This window comes from Dipodomys merriami, unplaced genomic scaffold (genome assembly GCF_024711535.1).
Source record: "Dipodomys merriami isolate MVZ:Mamm:240054 unplaced genomic scaffold, mDipMer1.0.p SCAF_55, whole genome shotgun sequence".
In the NCBI taxonomy this organism is placed as follows: domain Eukaryota; kingdom Metazoa; phylum Chordata; class Mammalia; order Rodentia; family Heteromyidae; genus Dipodomys; species Dipodomys merriami.
The window spans coordinates 6,550,693-6,568,240 of record NW_027206124.1 but is presented as its reverse complement, the minus strand read 5'-3'; the positions used below and the strand labels follow the sequence as shown (position 1 = coordinate 6,568,240).

Genomic DNA, 17,548 nt, shown 5'->3' with positions numbered 1-17,548 from the left:
GGTACCAGGGCCCTTCCCAAGGAAGAGAATGGTCTCAGGGAGAGCCTTGAACACACCCCAGACAGTGCAGACAAACACAGGCCTCTTCCTGCCAGTGTGGATCTGTCTGAACCCACTAGCACCTGGTCCTCTCCATCATGAACGTAGCTGGGGGGGCTTGGAGGAGACCAGCACAGCAGTGGGCTATGGGCTGGAGAGGCCGTGGACCAGAGGCCTCTCTCCTGCCAGGCCAAGCCCCGCAGAGGCCTAGAAGCTGTGTAAGGGTAAGCCTGCCTTCAGCACCCAGCTTTCCCAATCAAGAGGGAACTGCCTGGTGCAGAGTGCACAGCCAATACTCCCACAAGAGCCAGGGGGGGGTCCCCTGATCCCAGGGGAGCCACTCGATCCCAGGAGAGCCACCTGATCCCAGGTGAGCCACTTGACTCCAAGGGAGCCACTCCATCCCAGGAGGGCTGGGGCCTGGGTCTCATCCTGGAACCTGAGAAGAGGTGGTAGGTGTCCCTGAACAGGCCCAGCAGCAGGACCAAACTTCCTCCCACACCTCCTCCTGGTCTCCTGCCCGGACTGCCCAGTCGCTCATCAGCCGCTTCATAGCCGACCACCCCGTGCACCGACTGGGCAGCGGCTGGACCGCACTGCCGGGCGCGGGCGGGGCCTCGCGCTGGCGTAAGCGGGGGCGGGTCTGGAGTTGAACTCGAGGGGCGGGGCCTTGCGCTGACGTAAGCGGGGGCGGGAGCCTGGCGCTGGACTCGAGAGGGGCGGAGCCTCGTGCTGACGTGGTGGGGACAGGCCTGGGGCGGGAACTGGCGCTGACGCGGCGGGGGCGGACCCCTGGGTGGGCGGGGCCTCGCGCGCGGGCCCCTGGGAGGCGCTTCCCGGCATGCTGCTCGGCCGGCGCCCTCACCCCGTCCGGCCCGTCCGGCCGCCTCGCCCCGCCCGGCGCGGCCCTCCCTGTCCGCCGGGCGACGCGCGCATGGAGGCCGGCTGAGGAGCGCCGCCGCCTCGCTCGGTACGCCGCGGTCCGGCGGGCGGGCGGGCGGGCGGGGGTCCACGCGCCCGGGACGGCGCGGGCCGGCCGGGTCGGCGAGGACGCGGGCTGCAGGGCAGAGCCCCCCGGACGCGGGGTCCTCTGGCCGCGCTGCCCGAGCGGGCCCTGCCGACGGCGGGCAGAGCGGGGCCGCCGGGGCGCTCGGAGGGGCCGGGCGGCGCCGGGCCGCCTCGCTGGCGGCGGGGAGGCCTCCGCGCCCCGGGCGGAGCGCGCGCCCCGCTCCGCCAGCCGGCTCCGAGCATCTCCGGCCGGACGGAGAGCTCCGGGGCAGCAGCGCCCGGGCCTGTCCGCTCCGCGCCCCTTGACCTGCTCAGCAGGCAGTGACCCCTTCTAGAGACTTCCCCTGGTGCCAGTCCGCGCTGGGAGCCAGGTTGGGGGGAGACGGCTTCCGATGGACAAGGGCGCAGCGCCCAGGCGGGGACTTAACCACGGACGTTTGCGTTTCCGCGCAGTTCTGGAGGCTGGAAGCTCGCCAGCTGATGGCTGCTGGTGAGGGCCCCGTCTGGCCACGTCCTCAGTGGCCTGTCTGGGTGTCCTAGCAGACACAGCTTGAGCTTCTCAGGTCTGCGCCCCTCGGTGTTGTGTGAATTTGGGCAGGACACAATTCCGTGTATGGAATTGGACCCACTAGAGGGAAAGCCACGGCCTGGGTGGGTCAGAGGTTTGATCTGACTCGCTCTGGTCACGCACTGCCGGGCCCAGGGCCCTGGGGTGGACAGCACATTTCAAGTGTAAACAGCCCCATCCACCCCCTAGCCGCTGCATGCCTCTGACCGGGGACCTAGGCCGCCGCCTCCTTGGGGACCCTGCCACGAATGGGTCCTTCTCCGTCTTCTCTCACGTGCCACGGCTTCTGAGAATCTGAGGTCTGAGACCTGTTCTTTCAGAAGTTGGAATGCCGGGAGCCCTGCTGCGAACCGCGGCTCAGCACGTGGGAATGGGCCGCATGCTTGCCAGCAAGCCTGTTTAGAAACATTGCCCAGGCTACTCCACAGGGAGAGCTGGTTGGGGGCTGATCCGACTGAGGTCTGGGCTGGGATTTTGGAAGGAGAGGAGACATTGGTCCACTCTGGGAGGCAGCAGCCTGATCTCCCTGAGCACTTGAATTTGTGGAGGATACTCAGGAAGCAGAGAGTAGCTAGATGCTCCAGAGATGGAGGTCCCGTATAGCTTCTGCCACCATTGGAGCAGGTGAAGGGACTATTAGTAACCTGCTTGAGATTACATCCAAGAGGAAGCAAACCAGAGCACCAGGAAGTGTGTGGATGTAATGCATCAGCTCTCAGAGTCAGTCAGCCTGGGCCGTAGGTAGCTCTCTTGCCTGACTTCCCCCACCCAAAGTCTTGGTTCTTGGTGACTGATCACAGGCCTGGGTTACACACTGTGAAGGTCTTGGTGCTGCATGTGTGTGGCCCAGCCATCACGAGGCTCAGGGGCACCTCTCACTGGCCACCACCACTGGCTTGGGCCTCTCCACAGCCGCTTCAGCCTTCCGGACTGCCTCTTTCCTCTCAAGCTTGGGCAGGCCCTGGGCAAGCTCCAGAGGGTGGGTCTGGCGGGCTAACCGCAGACCTTCAGCTGCTCAGATGGGAGGGCAGGGCAGGGCAGGCTGAGGTTGTAACGTGGTCCCTTCCCATTGGCTGTCCGTGCTGCACCCACCCCCGCCCGCACAGGTTTTGTTTTGGTTTTTTTTTTTTTTTTAGTTTTCCTCTTGTGCTTTGGCAGCCTTGTGCTGCTTGTAAATAAGAATTGTTTGCTTCCCTGTGCTAAGCTGGACTGAGGATGACCCTCTCCCTTTCCCTGTGGAGCTGCTACCCAGGCCTGAGAAGATGACCCCCTGGCCAGAGCCGAGGTCTTATGAAGGGGGAGGCCAGCATGCCCTGTCTTAGAAGTCAAGCTTCCCAAAGCCTTCTGAACACCTGCCTGCTTGGGTTTCCTTTGAGAAACTTAATCTAAGAATTAGGAGGCCCCTGGGGTGATCCTCAAATGAGCCAGTGCCCATGGGTTTGGGGAGCCCTGGAGCCAGCGGTGGTCCTTCCCAGATGGCTGCCCTGAGAACCCTCAGGATAGGACAGTTTCCAGACTCAGGCGCCGGGTAGAGGGGAGCTTGTGGGATCGGTTTCCCCCACACCCTTGCCGCAGCCTGAGGCTGTGTGGCTGGGAAGACGGCTTTTGAGGCTGGCTTGAGGTCTTAAATAATTAGGCCGCCGCACCTTGGGAACCCTGCTGCCCCTGACCAGTCCCTCTTCCAGAGGCCCAGCCACGCTCACCTGGCCTCCCCTCGTCTTGCTCAGCTCCCAGGTGTCTGGTTATGACTAGAGATGCCCAAGTCTTACTCACTTGGGCACTGTGCTGAGTTCTACTGCAAATGAGGAAGTGAGCTCTGAGCAGCAGACTGATCGTCACATCTGAGACACGTCTGAGGGCTGGGACCTGCATCTACCAGATGCCAAGGGGAAGAGGGCTTGAGAGAGCCCCAAGGCCATTTACTGCTTACTTTCCCTTCATGGAAGCTCTGTGTCATTGGTAGGCAGAGTAAGCCAAGAGAGACCCAGGTTCTGTGTGGTGAAGCCCTTTGTGCAGGCACATCCTGAAGCAGCTCTGTGCAGGTCCCTCGTAGGAGAGCACAGCTGTGGTGCATGCCCACACTTCAGAACAGAACCACCAGCTTCACAGCTAAAGGCAAAGTGGAATATTCTACTTCTTCGTTTAACATGACATCAGTGGTCAAATTTCTCCATGTATAGATTTGTCATATATAGGTAGCTTTCTCAAGTCAGGGCCCCAACTCCACTCCTGTTGGTGACCAAGCCTGCATTTTCTCCCCTCGTACCTTTTTCCTGTGTCTGCTGTGTCTCCCTGCCCAGTTGTCAGGCTCAGCTTCTCGGGCTCTGTGTGAGGCTTGCAGATTCTGGCCTGAATATTTTAAGAGCACTGCCAAGTAGCAGAGTGACTTTCTAGTAGGAGCCAGAGGTCCTGTGACCTCACTGAAGTCTAACCGTGCTCCTACTCCTCCAGTCGCACGGCCCTCTGATGGACAGACGCTCCCTCTACCCACTCCGGTAGCTTGTCCCTTCTCTCTGTGCACTGGCATACAGGACTCCTGGCTCCTGGGGGATAGAAACCACAGTGCTGTGGGCCGGTCTTCTGCGGCACCACCCTAGCTCTATTAGGTTTTAGTTTGTGTTTTTTTGGTCAGTCCTGAGACTTGAACTCAGGGCCTGGGCGCTATTCCTGATCTGTTTTTGCTCAAGGTAGCACTCTACCACTTGAGCCACAGTGACTTCTGGCTTTTTGGAAGTTTAGTCTCACAGACTTTCCTTCCCTGACTGGCTTTGAACCCAGATTCTCAGGTATCAGACTCCTGGGTAGCTAGGATTGCAGCGTGAGTCACCAATGCCCGATATTTATTTTATCAATAATAGGCCTTGAACCTTGGATCTTATGCTCACTTGGCTGGTGCCAAGTGAGCGTAACCATGCCTCTAGCCCAGTATTTTCCTGGTTATTTGGCAACAGAATCTTGAGGACTTTTCTGCCTATGCTGGCTCGAATCTAGATGCTCTGATCCATGCCTCCTGAAAAGCCAGGTATTAAAAGCGTGAGCCATTGGCACCTGGCTGTGTGTGTGTGTGTGTGTGTGTGTGTGTGTGTGTGTGTGTGTTTGCACACACCAGTCCTAGAGCTTGACCTCAGGGCCTGGACACTGTCCTTGAGTTACTTTTTGCTCAAGGTTAGCACTCTACCACTTGAGCCATGGCTCCACTTCCAGCTTTTTCTGTTATGTGATACTGAGGAATCAAACCTGGGGCTTCATGCATGCTAGGCAAACACTACTACTAAGCCACATTCCCAACCCCCACTTCCAGCTTTTTGGAGCTTAATTGGAGATGACCAGTCTCATGGACTTTCCTGCCTGGGTTGGCTTTGAACTGTGACCCTCACAGCTAAGCCTCTTGAGTGGCTGGGATTATAGGCATGAGCTCCCAGCATCCACTTCCTTGTCAGATTTCTGACTAGTCTCTTCCTTGTCAAAGGCCTTGCTGCTTTCCAGTTGGAATATGTCTTGGCTCCTAAGGACACTAAGCTGTGTGCTTTCCCCCGTCCCACCTTCTGTTTTACTGACATCTGTGTGTGTTGCCATCATTACCGAAGGGGCTTCAGAATGCAGTGTCCCTGCTCCTGATTTCTTGCAGTATGGGGATGAGTTGGGGCATGCTCTGTGTGCCAGGGACTTTGCCTATGTGTCTGTCCTCATTCCTGGAGGTTACTAGTCTCCCCAGCCAGAAAAGATCCTGTGCCTTTGCAGCATGCCCCAGGAGTCCGTCAGTGGTGCTGGGACCAAGGCCAAGGTCCTGTGCTTTAGGACTGGCTTGGCCCCATCGCTTCTCAGTGGGACCTGAGCCCAGCCTTGGGCCCCAGGTGAGCACTCTGTACTGTCTCCTCAGGCATCCTCGGTCCTTCAGGAAACTTCCAGCCAGCCATGGAAGGGGAAGAGCGGCCACCTCAGGAGGTGAGGGTAGGCTGGGAGCACTTTCAGGCCTGGGGCTTCCCAGCGACGCCACCACACAGCTGGGGGGCGGGGCGGGGCTGGGATGCTACCAGCCCTGTTGTGCTGCCCAAGGCCCCTCTGCCTGCTTCTCTGAGGAGAGCGGGATGTGGTCAGGAAATTCTCCATGGGAAGACCTGAGAGGAGCTTGAGCTGGTTAAGTGGGGGGAGGGGCTGCAAAGACATCTACTCTCTCTCCTGCAGGCCAACACAGAATCCATCATGGCTTCAGGGACTTCAGAGGCAGAGTCCAGGGTACTTTCTGGAGACCCCCAGAACCTGTGTATGTCTTCCTTCGGGTCTGCTGGACACATGGGGTGGGGTGGGACATGCTGTGAGTAGCACCGGTCTATGCAGGCGGAGGGTTCTGAGCGTACGTGAGTAGCAGGACTATCTCACTGTACCTGCTGAACCTATGTGAAGCTTGTCCCCTAAGACCCTCCCTAAACCCAGGCTTAGTTGGAACTGAGCCTTACGGGGACACCACCCGGTCGTACAGCTCTGCCAGGTGTTTCCCTGGGATAGCCTGTGTGAGATGGGGCAGAGTGCAGGCCTGAGCTCCTCTGGGCCAGCCGCACATGCCCCCACAAGGCTCCATTCCCATTCCATCCTCCTGTGATCCTGAGGACCCACGGGGCCTGCCCCCTGGAATGAGGTCTGAGCTCCTCGTGGCTTTTACTCTGTACAGCTGATACAGATGCCTTCAACCTGCTCTTGGAGATGAAGCTCAAGCGGCGACGCGAACGGCCCAATCTGCCACGGACTGTGACCCAGCTTGTGGCTGAGGATGGGAGCAGGGTGTATGTGGTGGGCACGGCCCACTTCAGTGATGACAGCAAGCGGGATGTCGTGAAGGTAGGCCCCAGGCCCTTGGGTCTCCACTCTTCCCCCGGCCTGCACCCAGGCATGACAAGCCACCTGGGCCTGGACCACACAATGGCCAATCGCAGCTCCAGGCTCCTCTGGGAATGAATAGTGGCTAATTCCTGCCTCCAGCGGGAAACCCCGTGCCTTTTCATTTTAACAACTAGGCTTACAGCTTTCTCTAGTTGTTTTAAGAGTTGAATCATCAGCGTAGCACTAGTGGTTAGTACTGGGATTGTTCCAACATGGCTACGGCTACCTGGGGGTGGGGCTGCCGGTGCAGAGTGGAGGCTGGCAGACTGTCCATCCCGGGTGTGACCTGCGCCCACAGACCATCCGGGAGGTGCAGCCTGACGTGGTGGTTGTGGAGCTCTGCCAGTACCGGGTGTCCATGCTGAAGATGGACGAGAGGACGCTGTTGCGTGAAGCCAAGGAGGTCAGCCTGGAAAAGCTGCAGCAGGCTGTGAGGCAGGTGCGCACATGGTGCTCAGGTTTGCACGAGGTGTGGGGCTGTACTTCCTGCTCCTTGTAACCACAGACACAATGGGTCCGCTGTGGACAGAAGAGCAGCAGCAGCTGCTGTCATGGGAGGTGACTCCTAGCAGCGTGTTCCTATAGCCTCTTCAGCCTTTTCAGAGGACGCTAGCCATGTCTCACTCCCACTACAGACCAACAACTGGGACCAGGGCTCCCTGGGCCGACTCACTTTTGACTTGAAATCTCCCAGGCAAGGGAGATTATCACAGACTTTGACAGGCCATCCTGTAGTCTAGCCAGGGGCCATCAGCACCAGTCCCATTCCTAGAGCAGAGGGTCTGGGTCCACAAGGAGTCAGACCCAGTCAGGCCACATGCTCACACTGTCAGCAGGAAGAGGCTGGCACCAGCCACCCTTGCCTCCACCAAGGGAGTTTCAGATGGCACTTCGTCTTCCACACTACGTGAGGCCAGGCGTTGCCCGCACCCCCAGGCCCGCCTGCACTCCAGTGTCCACAGCTTCTAATAAGATGTGGCCACGCGGGCATGGTTGATTTCACTCCAGTCCCTGGTATCAGCCAGACCTGACACCACCTGGCCCAGGGTTCCTGTTTTAAGTCCTTTCTTGGGGCGGGGGGTGAGGGGGGATGTCAGTCTTGGGGCTTGAACTCAGGGCTTGGGCACTGTCCCTGAGCTTTTTCACTCAAACCAACACTCTACCACTTTGAGCCACAGCACTTACAGTTCCCAAGGCTAGCTTTGAACTGTGATCTTCAGATCTCAGCCTCCTGAGTAGCTAGGCTTACAGGTGTGAGCCACTGGCATTTGGTCCTGTTTAAGTCCTAGAGTCAGGTTGGACTGTCTAGTATGACCTGAACCTAGGTAAGCAAGGACTCTGGTGCAGTAGACTATCTCCAGGCTCGGGGCACCTGCTGGGCCAAAGGCCACACCTCTCGGGACATGTGCATAGGCTGTGGAGTCTACGTGGCAGCTAAAGAGGTCCTTCCCTGGGGGTAGGGCCTACACCTCAGCTTCTGAGCCTGTGAGGGTGGGCATCTCCTCAGTGCACCAGCCTGCACCTCGTCCAGCAGCTCTGCGGGACCCAGGCACCTGTGCTGTTGATCACTGTGGGTATGGCTGCTAGGCATGACAGACAGAGGTGAGCACTTAGGCTCTGAGATGCCGGGGTCTGGCTTGTTTGCTTGAGGTGCCCTTTTCAACAACTCCAATTTTCCTATAAAGAACGGACTCCTCCCTCTTCCAGAAAATCTCTTTGAAACGTGACTGAGGCTGAGATGCTCTGTTCTGGTTTGAACTCTGTGCCAGGGTGGCCTGTCCTTGTGTGTGGAAGGGCCATGAGGACAGCTGGGGCCTGGCTAGCTGGCTGCCCTGTGTCCTGGTGCCGTTCTGCCTCCCTGCCTTGCCCAGGGCTCATGTGGCCTCTCTCCCTGCAGAACGGGCTCATGTCAGGGCTCATGCAGATGCTGCTGCTAAAGGTGTCCGCCCACATCACTGAGCAGCTGGGTATGGCCCCCGGTGGCGAGTTCAGAGAAGCCTTCAAGGAGGTGGGCACTGGGCACAGGCTGGGGGACTGTGTGGATGCAATGACCCGGCTAGAGCACCCAGGCCCCACAAGGCCTAACACCAGCCTCTGCTCCAGGCCAGCAAGGTGCCGTTCTGCAAGTTCCACCTGGGCGACCGGCCCATCCCCGTCACCTTCAAGAGAGCCATTGCCGCCCTCTCCTTCTGGCAGAAAGTCAAGCTGGCTTGGGGCCTCTGCTTCCTGTCAGACCCAATCAGGTAGAGTAAGCCCCTGGCCCACACGTGGCACCTTCCGAAGCTGCTCCCGCCTCACCTGCTCACACAAGGACCTTCCCTGCCCCCCTGCCCCTGAGCCCCAGACACGCAGTGCTGCGTCCCTGCCCTTGTCAGCTTTGCCAGCTTCTCGGAGCTCACAAGTTAGCAGTGCGCCTTCTGCCTGTCCCCGCGGGCTGGCGGTGCGCCCTCTCCACGGCTAGCAGCATGTCTTCTGTCCCCAGCAAGGATGATGTGGAACGCTGCAAGCAGAAGGACCTGCTAGAGCAGATGATGGCTGAGATGATTGGCGAATTTCCTGACCTGCACCGCACCATTGTCTCAGAGCGAGACATCTACCTGACCTACATGCTTCGGCAGGCTGCCCGGCGCCTCGAGCTGCCCGGAGCCTCTGACGGTGATAGGCAGGCCTGGTGGGGGCCCCCTGGGATCCGTGGTTCCCATGTCAGCCACAGCTCACTCCCTCCTCCCCACAGCTGAGCCCAGGAAGTGCGTCCCTTCCGTGGTCGTTGGTGTCGTGGGCATGGGCCATGTGCCCGGCATCGAGAAGAACTGGAGTGCTGACCTCAGCATCCAGGAGATCATGACGTGGGTACCCCCTCCCGCCCCCACCTGCTCGTGGCGTTGACCCGCACACGGGGGCTGCGGGGCTGTGCCACAGCCCCACCCAGGCCTCCTCCTCCCGCAGTGTCCCGCCGCCATCCCTCTCGGGCAGAGTGTCCCGGCTGGCCATGAAGGCCGCCTTCTTCGGACTGCTGGGCTACGGCCTGTACTGGATGGGCCGCCGAACCGTGAGTCTGCTCCTGTCACTGCCCGCTGCACAGTTCTGCCTCCAGAGAGCCTCGGGGCCCCGGCCAGGCCAGTAGGAGGGCCGTGCACCAGTGACACACCGAGGGACCTGTGGCTGCTCCCTCACCTCAGCCGCGGCTCCTGCGGAGCCGGCGCCCCCGGCGCCCCCGCCCGGGGACTCCCAGGCAGACACAGCCAAGCCACCCCCCATGGGGGTTCGGGCCAGGCCTTGCCTGTCCTCTTCATCCCCAGCCTGAATAAAGGATTATTTAACCATCTGCGTTCAGGCTTCCCAGAAACCCACACACACACTTCAGGGGCCATCCGTGGGCTTCACTGGGTCCATGCACCCAGCGGCCTGGCCCTAAGGGGCCAGGGCTGAGGGGGGCGCTGAGGTGAGAGCCGCCGCTCCAGCTCCTGCCATGGCCGGGCGAGTTTCTGCTGTACCTACCTCACCATGCTTTGTGCTCCACCAGCAAGCGCTGCTGGCCGCGAGTGGGGCTTAGCCATGGGCTTGTGGGCCAGTAAGTGTGGGATCTGGGTGCCCATGCTGCTCCTAACTGGGCTGGCCCGTGGGGCGTGCCAACCGCATCTCTGCCTGCCTGCGGAGATCCTGTGTTTTTGCTTTTTTAAATGTCTGCACGTTTCTACTCAGGTACTTTTAACTTCAGTGAAAAGGAAAGCTGGAACCAGTGTCAGGAAATATGAGCCTTCAATCCAGTTGTCTTGTGTGTGTGTCCAGCTGGGCAAGGCTACAGCCCGCTGTGGTACCAAGCTCGCCCTGTCGGACTCTACACAGCAGCCCAGCACAGGGTAGGCTGCTGGCCCGGCTGCCTTCCTTGGTGACAGGAGGAGTTGGAGCCTGCTGTCCACACACCCAGGCGTGGGGACATCCAGGCCACCCTGGTCCTTGTAGTGGTGCTAGTAGACGCCACTGTACGCTGGAGCCATGGCTGGGTGCTGAGGCAGCACCTGCACAGCCCTCCAGGGCCAAGGTTACTGGGCTGGCTTGTACGGCTGTCACTCAGTAAGAGAGCCTTGTGAACGGGCAGTTCTACCTGGCTGGCTGTGCTGTGTGCCCCTGCCTCACATGCTTTCGTGCTCTAGATGTGGAAATAAAATATAATTTTGGATGCTCCTGTTTGTGAAGTGTGTGGGGGTTTCTCCAGGCCCAGGATGCCCTCAGCCCCGACCCCCCCCCCCCGCACACACACACACACGAGGGGTCCTGGAGATGGGTGGAGAGGCTGGGTGTGCAGGGTTCTGTCGTGGGGCATGGGGGGGGGGGGCTTTCTCACATCTTTCCTCCCACCCCCAGAAAGCACAGCTGTTTGCTCTGCCCTGGTCCTTGCTGGTTTCTTTCCAGGGAAGTTGGCTCAGCTCACTCAATGGTGCAGCCCTGACAGCCAGTGGGAATGATCGGCAGCAGCGCCTGGAGAGTCCAGAGGTCTGAGCTCCAGGGCTGGGCGGCTGCTCCTAACTTGGTGGCTAGCAGGCCCGGGGGTGCTGCTGGGGCCCCAGGTGTGGCCGGGTAGGGCATCCTCCAACTTGTCAGCCATAGACAGCACCCAGCAAGACTTCCCACTCCCCTAAAACCCACCTGAACTGGTACCCAGGAACTCTGGGTGTGGGTCAGGGCACCCTGGAGGCAGACTGGTCTAGGCCTGTCTGTCTAGGGCTGTCACTGGCAGACCAGGGCAGGGCACAGCTGGGGGCCACTGCTGCTTCAGAAAGAGGCAGGCTGGGAATGCGGCTTGGTGGAGAGCACTCACCTAGGACCCACGCCTCAGTACCACGTACACAGAAAAAGCCCGAAGAGGCACTGTGGCTCTCGTGGTAGAACGCTAGCCTTGAGCAAAGCAGCTCAGGGACAGCACCCAGACTCTGAGTTCAAGCCCCAGGACTGGCCAAAAAAAAAAAAAAAAAAAAGGCAGATGTCCTGAAGCAGGGAGGCGTGAGGGTCGTGAGCGGTCAGCTCAGCTGGATCTGCTGCAGCCTTGCCTGGCTCCTGCAGGAAAGGGCTGCTCTCACATCTGGGTGGATGAGCCTATGGCCCACTGTGGTCGTCCACCAGCCAGCCAGAGGGGCAAGCACGCTGTTCCAGATGAGCAGCCCATCTGTGCACGGCCCCAAAGCCTGACACCATGACCTGGGGGCTGCTAATGTTTATGGTTGGCCAGAGACACGGAAGACCAAGTTCTGCTCTGCCAATGGGGCTCCTGCCAACTCCCCCCCCCAAGGGCCCAGTGCTGTCTCACAGGAAGTGTGGGTAGAGGCCCTGCCCCCGCAGCACCCCATGCTCCTGTGCATCTCCCTTCCCAAAAACTGCACTTCTATCACAATACCTGTTTCTGTTACGCTGATAGAAAGCCAATACAAAGCACTTGGAAACACGAATGTCAGAGGCACTTGAGTGTGCCAGCACTCCTGACTGTCCTCTGCCCTGCCGCATGTCTGTGCGCTGAAGGGTGGGGCTGGGCTGGGATGAAGAGGGGAGGATGCAGGGAGCGGCACTGGTAGGAGTACAGAAGAGCTTTCAGGACTTGGAAGGTAGGAGGGCTGGGCTGCCCAGGGGACACAAGGTCTGGTTCTTGTTCTGAACTCCAACTCTGATCCCCACACGAACACAGGGCAGAGACCAGAAGCAGGGAAATGTATTCTCTTGATGAGAATGAGCACGAACAGAGAGAGCTCTGGGGCCACAAAGGCGCTAATAACCTGGGTTTCCACTCTCTGGAGCTGGACATCTCAAACTTGACTTCCCAACCTGACCTGCAGACTGAGCTGTTTACGGACAGCCTCGTGCCTTGGGCCTACTATGCTGGCGTCCACGCTAGCAAGAAGACCAGTTCTACACACTCACCATAAGCCAGTATGCCAGGAATCCAGGTGAGTGGCTGGTGGCTCGCCTGGCCAATACTATCCAGTGACAATCCAGTGCAAGCTGGGAGTAGGGCAGAGGAGGCGGGCAGAGGGAGTGGGCAGAGGGGGCAGGCAAAGGCCCAGCCTACGCTCTGGGAAGGACGGCTGCTCCTGAACAGCTCATATTTGGAGAGCCCCAGGGGGACAAAAAGTGGGTTGCTGAACCTCCTCACATAGGAGATGAATTCCAGCGCTCAGGCCATGCCCACAGCCAGGAGGGCTGCGCCTTCAGCATCCTGGACCAGAATTCAGGCTGGGTGCATAGGTTCCTCCGAGAATCCCTTGAATGCAGGCCCTGCTCATCACCGCCCACTGCCCAGCACAGGCTGGAGGAAGGCCTTGCGTCTGTCCACCAAGGCCTTGCCTCGACTGCTGTACCACAAACCAGTCCCTGAGCAGTATCAGCCACAAGTCCACACAGGGCATGGAGTCATCGCAGGCGAGCATGCTATGCATTCCCACAACTTGAATCCCAAAACCTAGTTGCTGCCCTGGGCTTGGGCTGTTGCAGCCTCACACGTTAAACAAGCCCAGTGTCTACCGGACCCCGTCAGCACAAGAGAGGAATCGCTCCACAGTCAGCTTCTGCTAAGGCCAGCGCAGCCCTATTGTATCCAGGAGGACCTCGTACTTTGTTCCTCAATGGTGTGGTAAGGCAAAGTCAATGGGCTCAAGGTAGCTGCTGCATTATCCATTGCCCTGAACATTGGGGGGGGGGTTGGGGTGCATGCGTGCCAGTCTCAAGCTTAAACTCAGGGCCTGGTCACTGTCCTTGAGCTTTTTTGCTCAAGGCTAGTGCTCTATTACTTAGGCCACAGCTCCACCTCTGGCTTTTTCGTGGTTAATTGGTGATAAGAGTCTCACAGACTTTCCTGCCCTGAATGGCTTTGAAACGCAGTCCTCAGATCTCAGCCTCTTGAGTAGCTATGGTACAGGCGTGAGCCATGGCACCCGGTCCCCTGAACCTTGAGCACTCGCGTGTTGCCCTCAGGCTATAAGTGTGGTGAGGTCAGCCAGCAGATGATTCAGCCTGAGATTTGTGGACTCTCAATAACTGAGTCCTACCAGGACTCCAGGATGTTGATGAGACAGGAAGTCAGACTGAGGCCAGGGCCAGGGGTCAGAAAAGGTCAAGGCCCAGGAAGTGGGTGGAGTGATGGCAGGCTCCCGCTGGGCAGTTATGAAGGAGGATGCTAGAACCAGGGGCAGTGGCTCCGTGGCAGGCTGGGCAGCTCTGCTACTGGGTGCAGTGGAGAGCTCCCACCTGGCCAGTCATCTACCCTTCCAGGTTGTCCCTGTTCCCACACTTCCCAACACCTTGCACCGAAGGCAGACAGCATTCACCACGGTTCCGCAGGCCCAAGTGACAGCGCTGGGTTAGTGCAGGTCTCTGCAGTCCACTGCGGCCCCAGGAGAGTGCTCCAGACACGGATGCTGGGTGCAGAGCCTGGGGGGTGGCTTGCCGGAGGAACCGGTGGCCAGCCGTGGCAGGGCCACGCGGAACAGGGAAGTAAAGGAGGTCCTTTCAGAGAGAACCGCGGTGCCGCTGGGGCGGCGGGGCTGCCGGCCTCGCCCGGGGCTCCGGCTGACTCGGATCGTCCCCGTGCAGAGTCCTCGGTGGCCGGCTCCCGCCAGGAACCCAGAGGTCCCAGGAACTCGTCAGGCGGGGCCCCAACGCCCCACGCCGTCCGTCTGAACAACGCCCGAGGGAGCCGGCTCAGACCCGCAGCACCGCGTGGGGCCGGGGCTGACCTGGGCTTCTCCCCTAGCTGGGGCCACCTCGGCGGCGGCGTCCTGGGGTCGTCATTCGGCACGTCAACCCCCTCGAAGCAGTGCCGCCCGGCCCGCGCCAGCTGGCCAGAGCTTGGGAACCTGCAGGCCCCGGCGCAGGCGTCCGGCGGGCAGCGTCCAGTATCTCCCCGGCCCCCGGCGGTCGCGGCTCACGGAAGTGGACGTCTCAGCAACCAATCAGAGCCACGCCTCTGGGGCTGCAACCAATCAGAGCCACGCCTCTGGGGCTGCAACCAATCAGAGACACGCCTCTGGGGCTGCAACCAATCAGAGACACGCCTCTGGGGCAGCAACCAATCAGCCACGCCTCCGGCGACCCGGGCGCGCACGGCCGCAATTGGGCCGGAATACGCGGAAGGCGGGGCCTCCGGTCGGGGCAGCGGGGCTTCCGGCGGCGGCGGCGGGGCGAATGGCCTCCGTCAGGTCTGCAGTTGGCCCTTTGCTCGCGGCGGCCAGTGCTCGTCCCGTGCCCTTCGGTCGCCCGCTCCCGCCGCCCGCGCCCCGCTCCGCCTGGGCCGCCGCCATGGAGCCCGTGCCTCGCTGGCTGGCGGGTCTGCGCTTCGACAACCGCGCCCTGCGCGAGCTGCCGGTGGAGGCGCCACCCCCGGGGCCCGAGGGCGCGCCGTCGGCCCCGCGCCCGGTGCCCGGGGCCTGCTTCGCCCGCGCGCGGCCCGTCCCGCTGCAGCGGCCGCGCGTCGTGGCGCTGTCGGGGCCGGCCCTGGCGCTGCTGGGCCTGGACGCCGCCGCACGCGAGGCCGAGGCCGAGGCCGCACTCTTCTTCAGCGGCAACGCGCTGCTGCCGGGCGCCGAGCCGGCCGCGCACTGCTACTGCGGGCACCAGTTCGGCCAGTTCGCCGGGCAGCTGGGCGACGGGGCCGCCATGTACCTGGGCGAGGTGTGCACGGCGGCCGGCGGGCGCTGGGAGCTGCAGCTCAAGGGCGCCGGCCCCACGCCCTTCTCCAGGTGCGGGGCTCGGGGAGGCGGTACCCGGGCGTGGGGCGCGAGCGTGCGCCACGCTTGTGTCACGGTTTGGGGCCGACTGCGAGCCCGGGAGAGTGTCCCGGAGAGGGTAGGACGTGGGGGGCGAGCGCCCCGCGGAGGGAGCCGCCCTGGTGGTGCAGGGCGGCCAGGGAAGGCAGGAAGCCCGCGGCGGGGCTCCCCGCGGCGACCCCGAGTAGGGATCCGTCTGCCCCGCAGCGGCCAGGCTGTCCCTGCCGTTCTCAACAACAAGTCGAGGACTTTGGAGCCCGGTCCACAAATCAGCCGAGGGGCAGAGGGTAGGGCTCGGAGGTGGAGGGTGGACTGATGCGGTCCCACGTGGGTTATCCGTGACTGTCAGGCCCAGCCTGCCCCAGGGACTGGCAGACGGTCCCTCCAGGCCCTGGCATGCCACCACGCAGCCTGAGGCCAGGCAGGCTGTGGTCAGATCCCACTACTGTTTTGTCTTCTGAGATGGACAGCACTTACATCCCTATAGGTTTTCACTTGGGGGTTGTTTTGTGCCTATACTGGAGTCTGAAATCAGGGCCTCACTTTTGACTTTTTTTTTTTTTGGTCCGGTCGTGGGGCCTGAACTCTGGGCCTGGGCGCTGTCCCTCAGCTCTTCAGCTCAAGGCTAGTGCTCTACCACTTGAGCCATAACGCCACTTCCGGCTTTTTTCTTTTTGCTTATGTGGTGCTGAGGAATCAAACCCAGGGCCTCATGCATGCAAGGCAAGCGCTCTACCACTGAGCCACCTTCCCAGCCCCCTCACTCTTGACTTTCTTAGAGCTAGTGCTCTACCATTTGAGCCACACCTTCAGTCCCCTGGGTTTTTTTTTCTTTTTTGGTCGGTCGTGGGGCTTGAACTCTGGGCCTGGGCCCTGTCCCTGTGCTCTTCAGCTCAAGGCGAGCGCTCTACCGCTTGAGCCACAGCACCACATCCTCCTGGTTTGTTTGAAATGGGGACTCATGAACTTTCCTGCCCTGGCCGGCTTCAAACCCCAATCTCTAGGTCTCGGCCTCTGGAGTAGCTAGGAATTACAGGTGTGAGCCACCAGCACCCTGCTCCTGTTGTTTTTCACTTACCTGTGCTGATGAATGCCTGAAATAAATACATGTAAATTGGCATTCTGTGATCCGATGTTTTGAGTCCATGCCTTTGACCCCGTGTTCCTCCTGCCTTTAACCACCGCCCTCACCAGGTTCCACCTTTTCTCCTCACAGGCAAGATCCCCAGGGTCACTGATAAGTCTTCAGTCTTTCAGTCCTCTCTGCCAAGTTCACTGAGCCCCACCTAGAACCCCAGCTGCCCTCCAGCAGCCCTGGGGAGGGGGACAGCTGCCTCAGCCTGCAGCCTGCTCCCTTTGTGAGCATCCTTCATGTTTGTATTCTGTTGTTAAAAAGACAAAGCCTGTCAGAGTGACTTGCTGTTAGACTATGCTTTGTTGTTATGTTTGGTGCTAGGAACAAATGTTGTGTTGTATATGTGCTAGCACTCTTCTACTGAGTTGTGTCACCAGCCATGGAAGGTGCTTTTCTGGTCGGTCATGTGGCTTGAACTCTGGGCCTGGGCATCATCCCTCAGCTCTTCAGCTCAAAGCCAGTGCTCTACCACTTGAGCCACAGCGCCACTTCCGGTTTTCTGGTGGTTTGTTGGAGATAAGGGTCTCATGGGCTTTCCTGCCCAGACTGGCTTTGAATTGTGATCCTCAGATCTCAGCCTCCTGAGTAGCTAGGATTACAAGTGTGAGACACTGGTGCCTGGCTGGAAGGTGCTTTTTTTTGTTGTTTTTTGTTTTGTTTTGTTTTGTTTTTGTCGGTCGTGGGGCTTGAACTCTGGGCCTGAGCGCTGTCCCTCAGCTCTTCAGCTCAAGGTGAGCGCTCTACCGCTTGAGCTACAGCGCCACTTCCGGTTTTCTGGTGGTTTATTGGAGATAGGAGTCTCACGGTCTCTCCTGCCCGGGCTGGCTTTGAACCGCGATCCTCAGATCTCAGCCTCCTGAGTAGCTAGGATTACAGGCGTGAGCCACCAGCGCCCGGCTTGGAAGGTGCTTTTTATGTTTGAAGGCTTCCGGTGTTTGCAGAGCTGAGCTCTGCTAAAATGCTTTTCCTTTAAAAGGACAATGATCCTTTGACGTGTGCCTGCCGAGACCCTTGTAACTACAGTTCTCTAACAGCATTCCAAGCCTTGAAGCTAGAGGCTGAGGTAGTTGTTGGGCCAGTGCTGCTGGAGCCTGTAGCTGTGGTTTTGGAGGTCATCAGGTGGTTTGCTGCCCCTGCCTACTGTGGTTGTTGGGCTTCAAGACAGGGCCC

The 17,548-nt window shown here is 60.0% G+C and overlaps 2 protein-coding genes across 8 annotated transcripts in view; both read left to right on the top strand.

Moving 5' to 3' along the window:
* The first annotated feature begins 901 nt into the window (after positions 1–901).
* On the top strand, positions 902–10,676 carry Trabd (TraB domain containing). Of its 6 annotated transcripts, none has more exons than XM_069999786.1 (12): positions 902–1,009; positions 4,567–4,637; positions 5,496–5,560; positions 5,801–5,879; positions 6,285–6,451; positions 6,792–6,932; positions 8,391–8,501; positions 8,597–8,736; positions 8,976–9,148; positions 9,228–9,339; positions 9,440–9,542; positions 10,196–10,676. In XM_069999786.1, the coding sequence occupies exons 2-12, from the start codon at positions 4,619–4,621 to the stop codon at positions 10,355–10,357; spliced, it is 1,272 nt and encodes a 423-aa protein (XP_069855887.1). In that variant the 5' UTR covers positions 902–1,009; positions 4,567–4,618; the 3' UTR covers positions 10,358–10,676. The 6 variants fall into 6 exon arrangements, with proteins under 6 accessions (XP_069855887.1, XP_069855885.1, XP_069855889.1 ...); XM_069999784.1 differs by having other exon boundaries at positions 5,496–5,566; XM_069999788.1 differs by lacking the exon at positions 4,567–4,637.
* A 3,962-nt stretch (positions 10,677–14,638) lies between these two features.
* Selenoo (selenoprotein O) overlaps positions 14,639–17,548 on the top strand; it is a 10,935-nt gene continuing 8,025 nt past the window's right edge. For both annotated transcript variants that reach the window (XM_069999782.1, XM_069999783.1), the window contains exon 1: positions 14,639–15,216. In XM_069999782.1, coding sequence (XP_069855883.1) covers positions 14,663–15,216 — 554 coding nt within the window. In that variant the 5' untranslated portion in view covers positions 14,639–14,662. The remainder of the gene's footprint in view (positions 15,217–17,548) is intronic.

Excerpts from the sequence above, each read along its gene's own strand:
- Trabd (XM_069999784.1), top strand. Across the intron at positions 6,452-6,791 it reads GCAAGCGGGATGTCGTGAAG|ACCATCCGGGAGGTGCAGCC; the intron begins GTAGGCCCCAGG and ends CTGCGCCCACAG. Across the intron at positions 9,340-9,439 it reads AGCATCCAGGAGATCATGAC|TGTCCCGCCGCCATCCCTCT; the intron begins GTGGGTACCCCC and ends CTCCTCCCGCAG.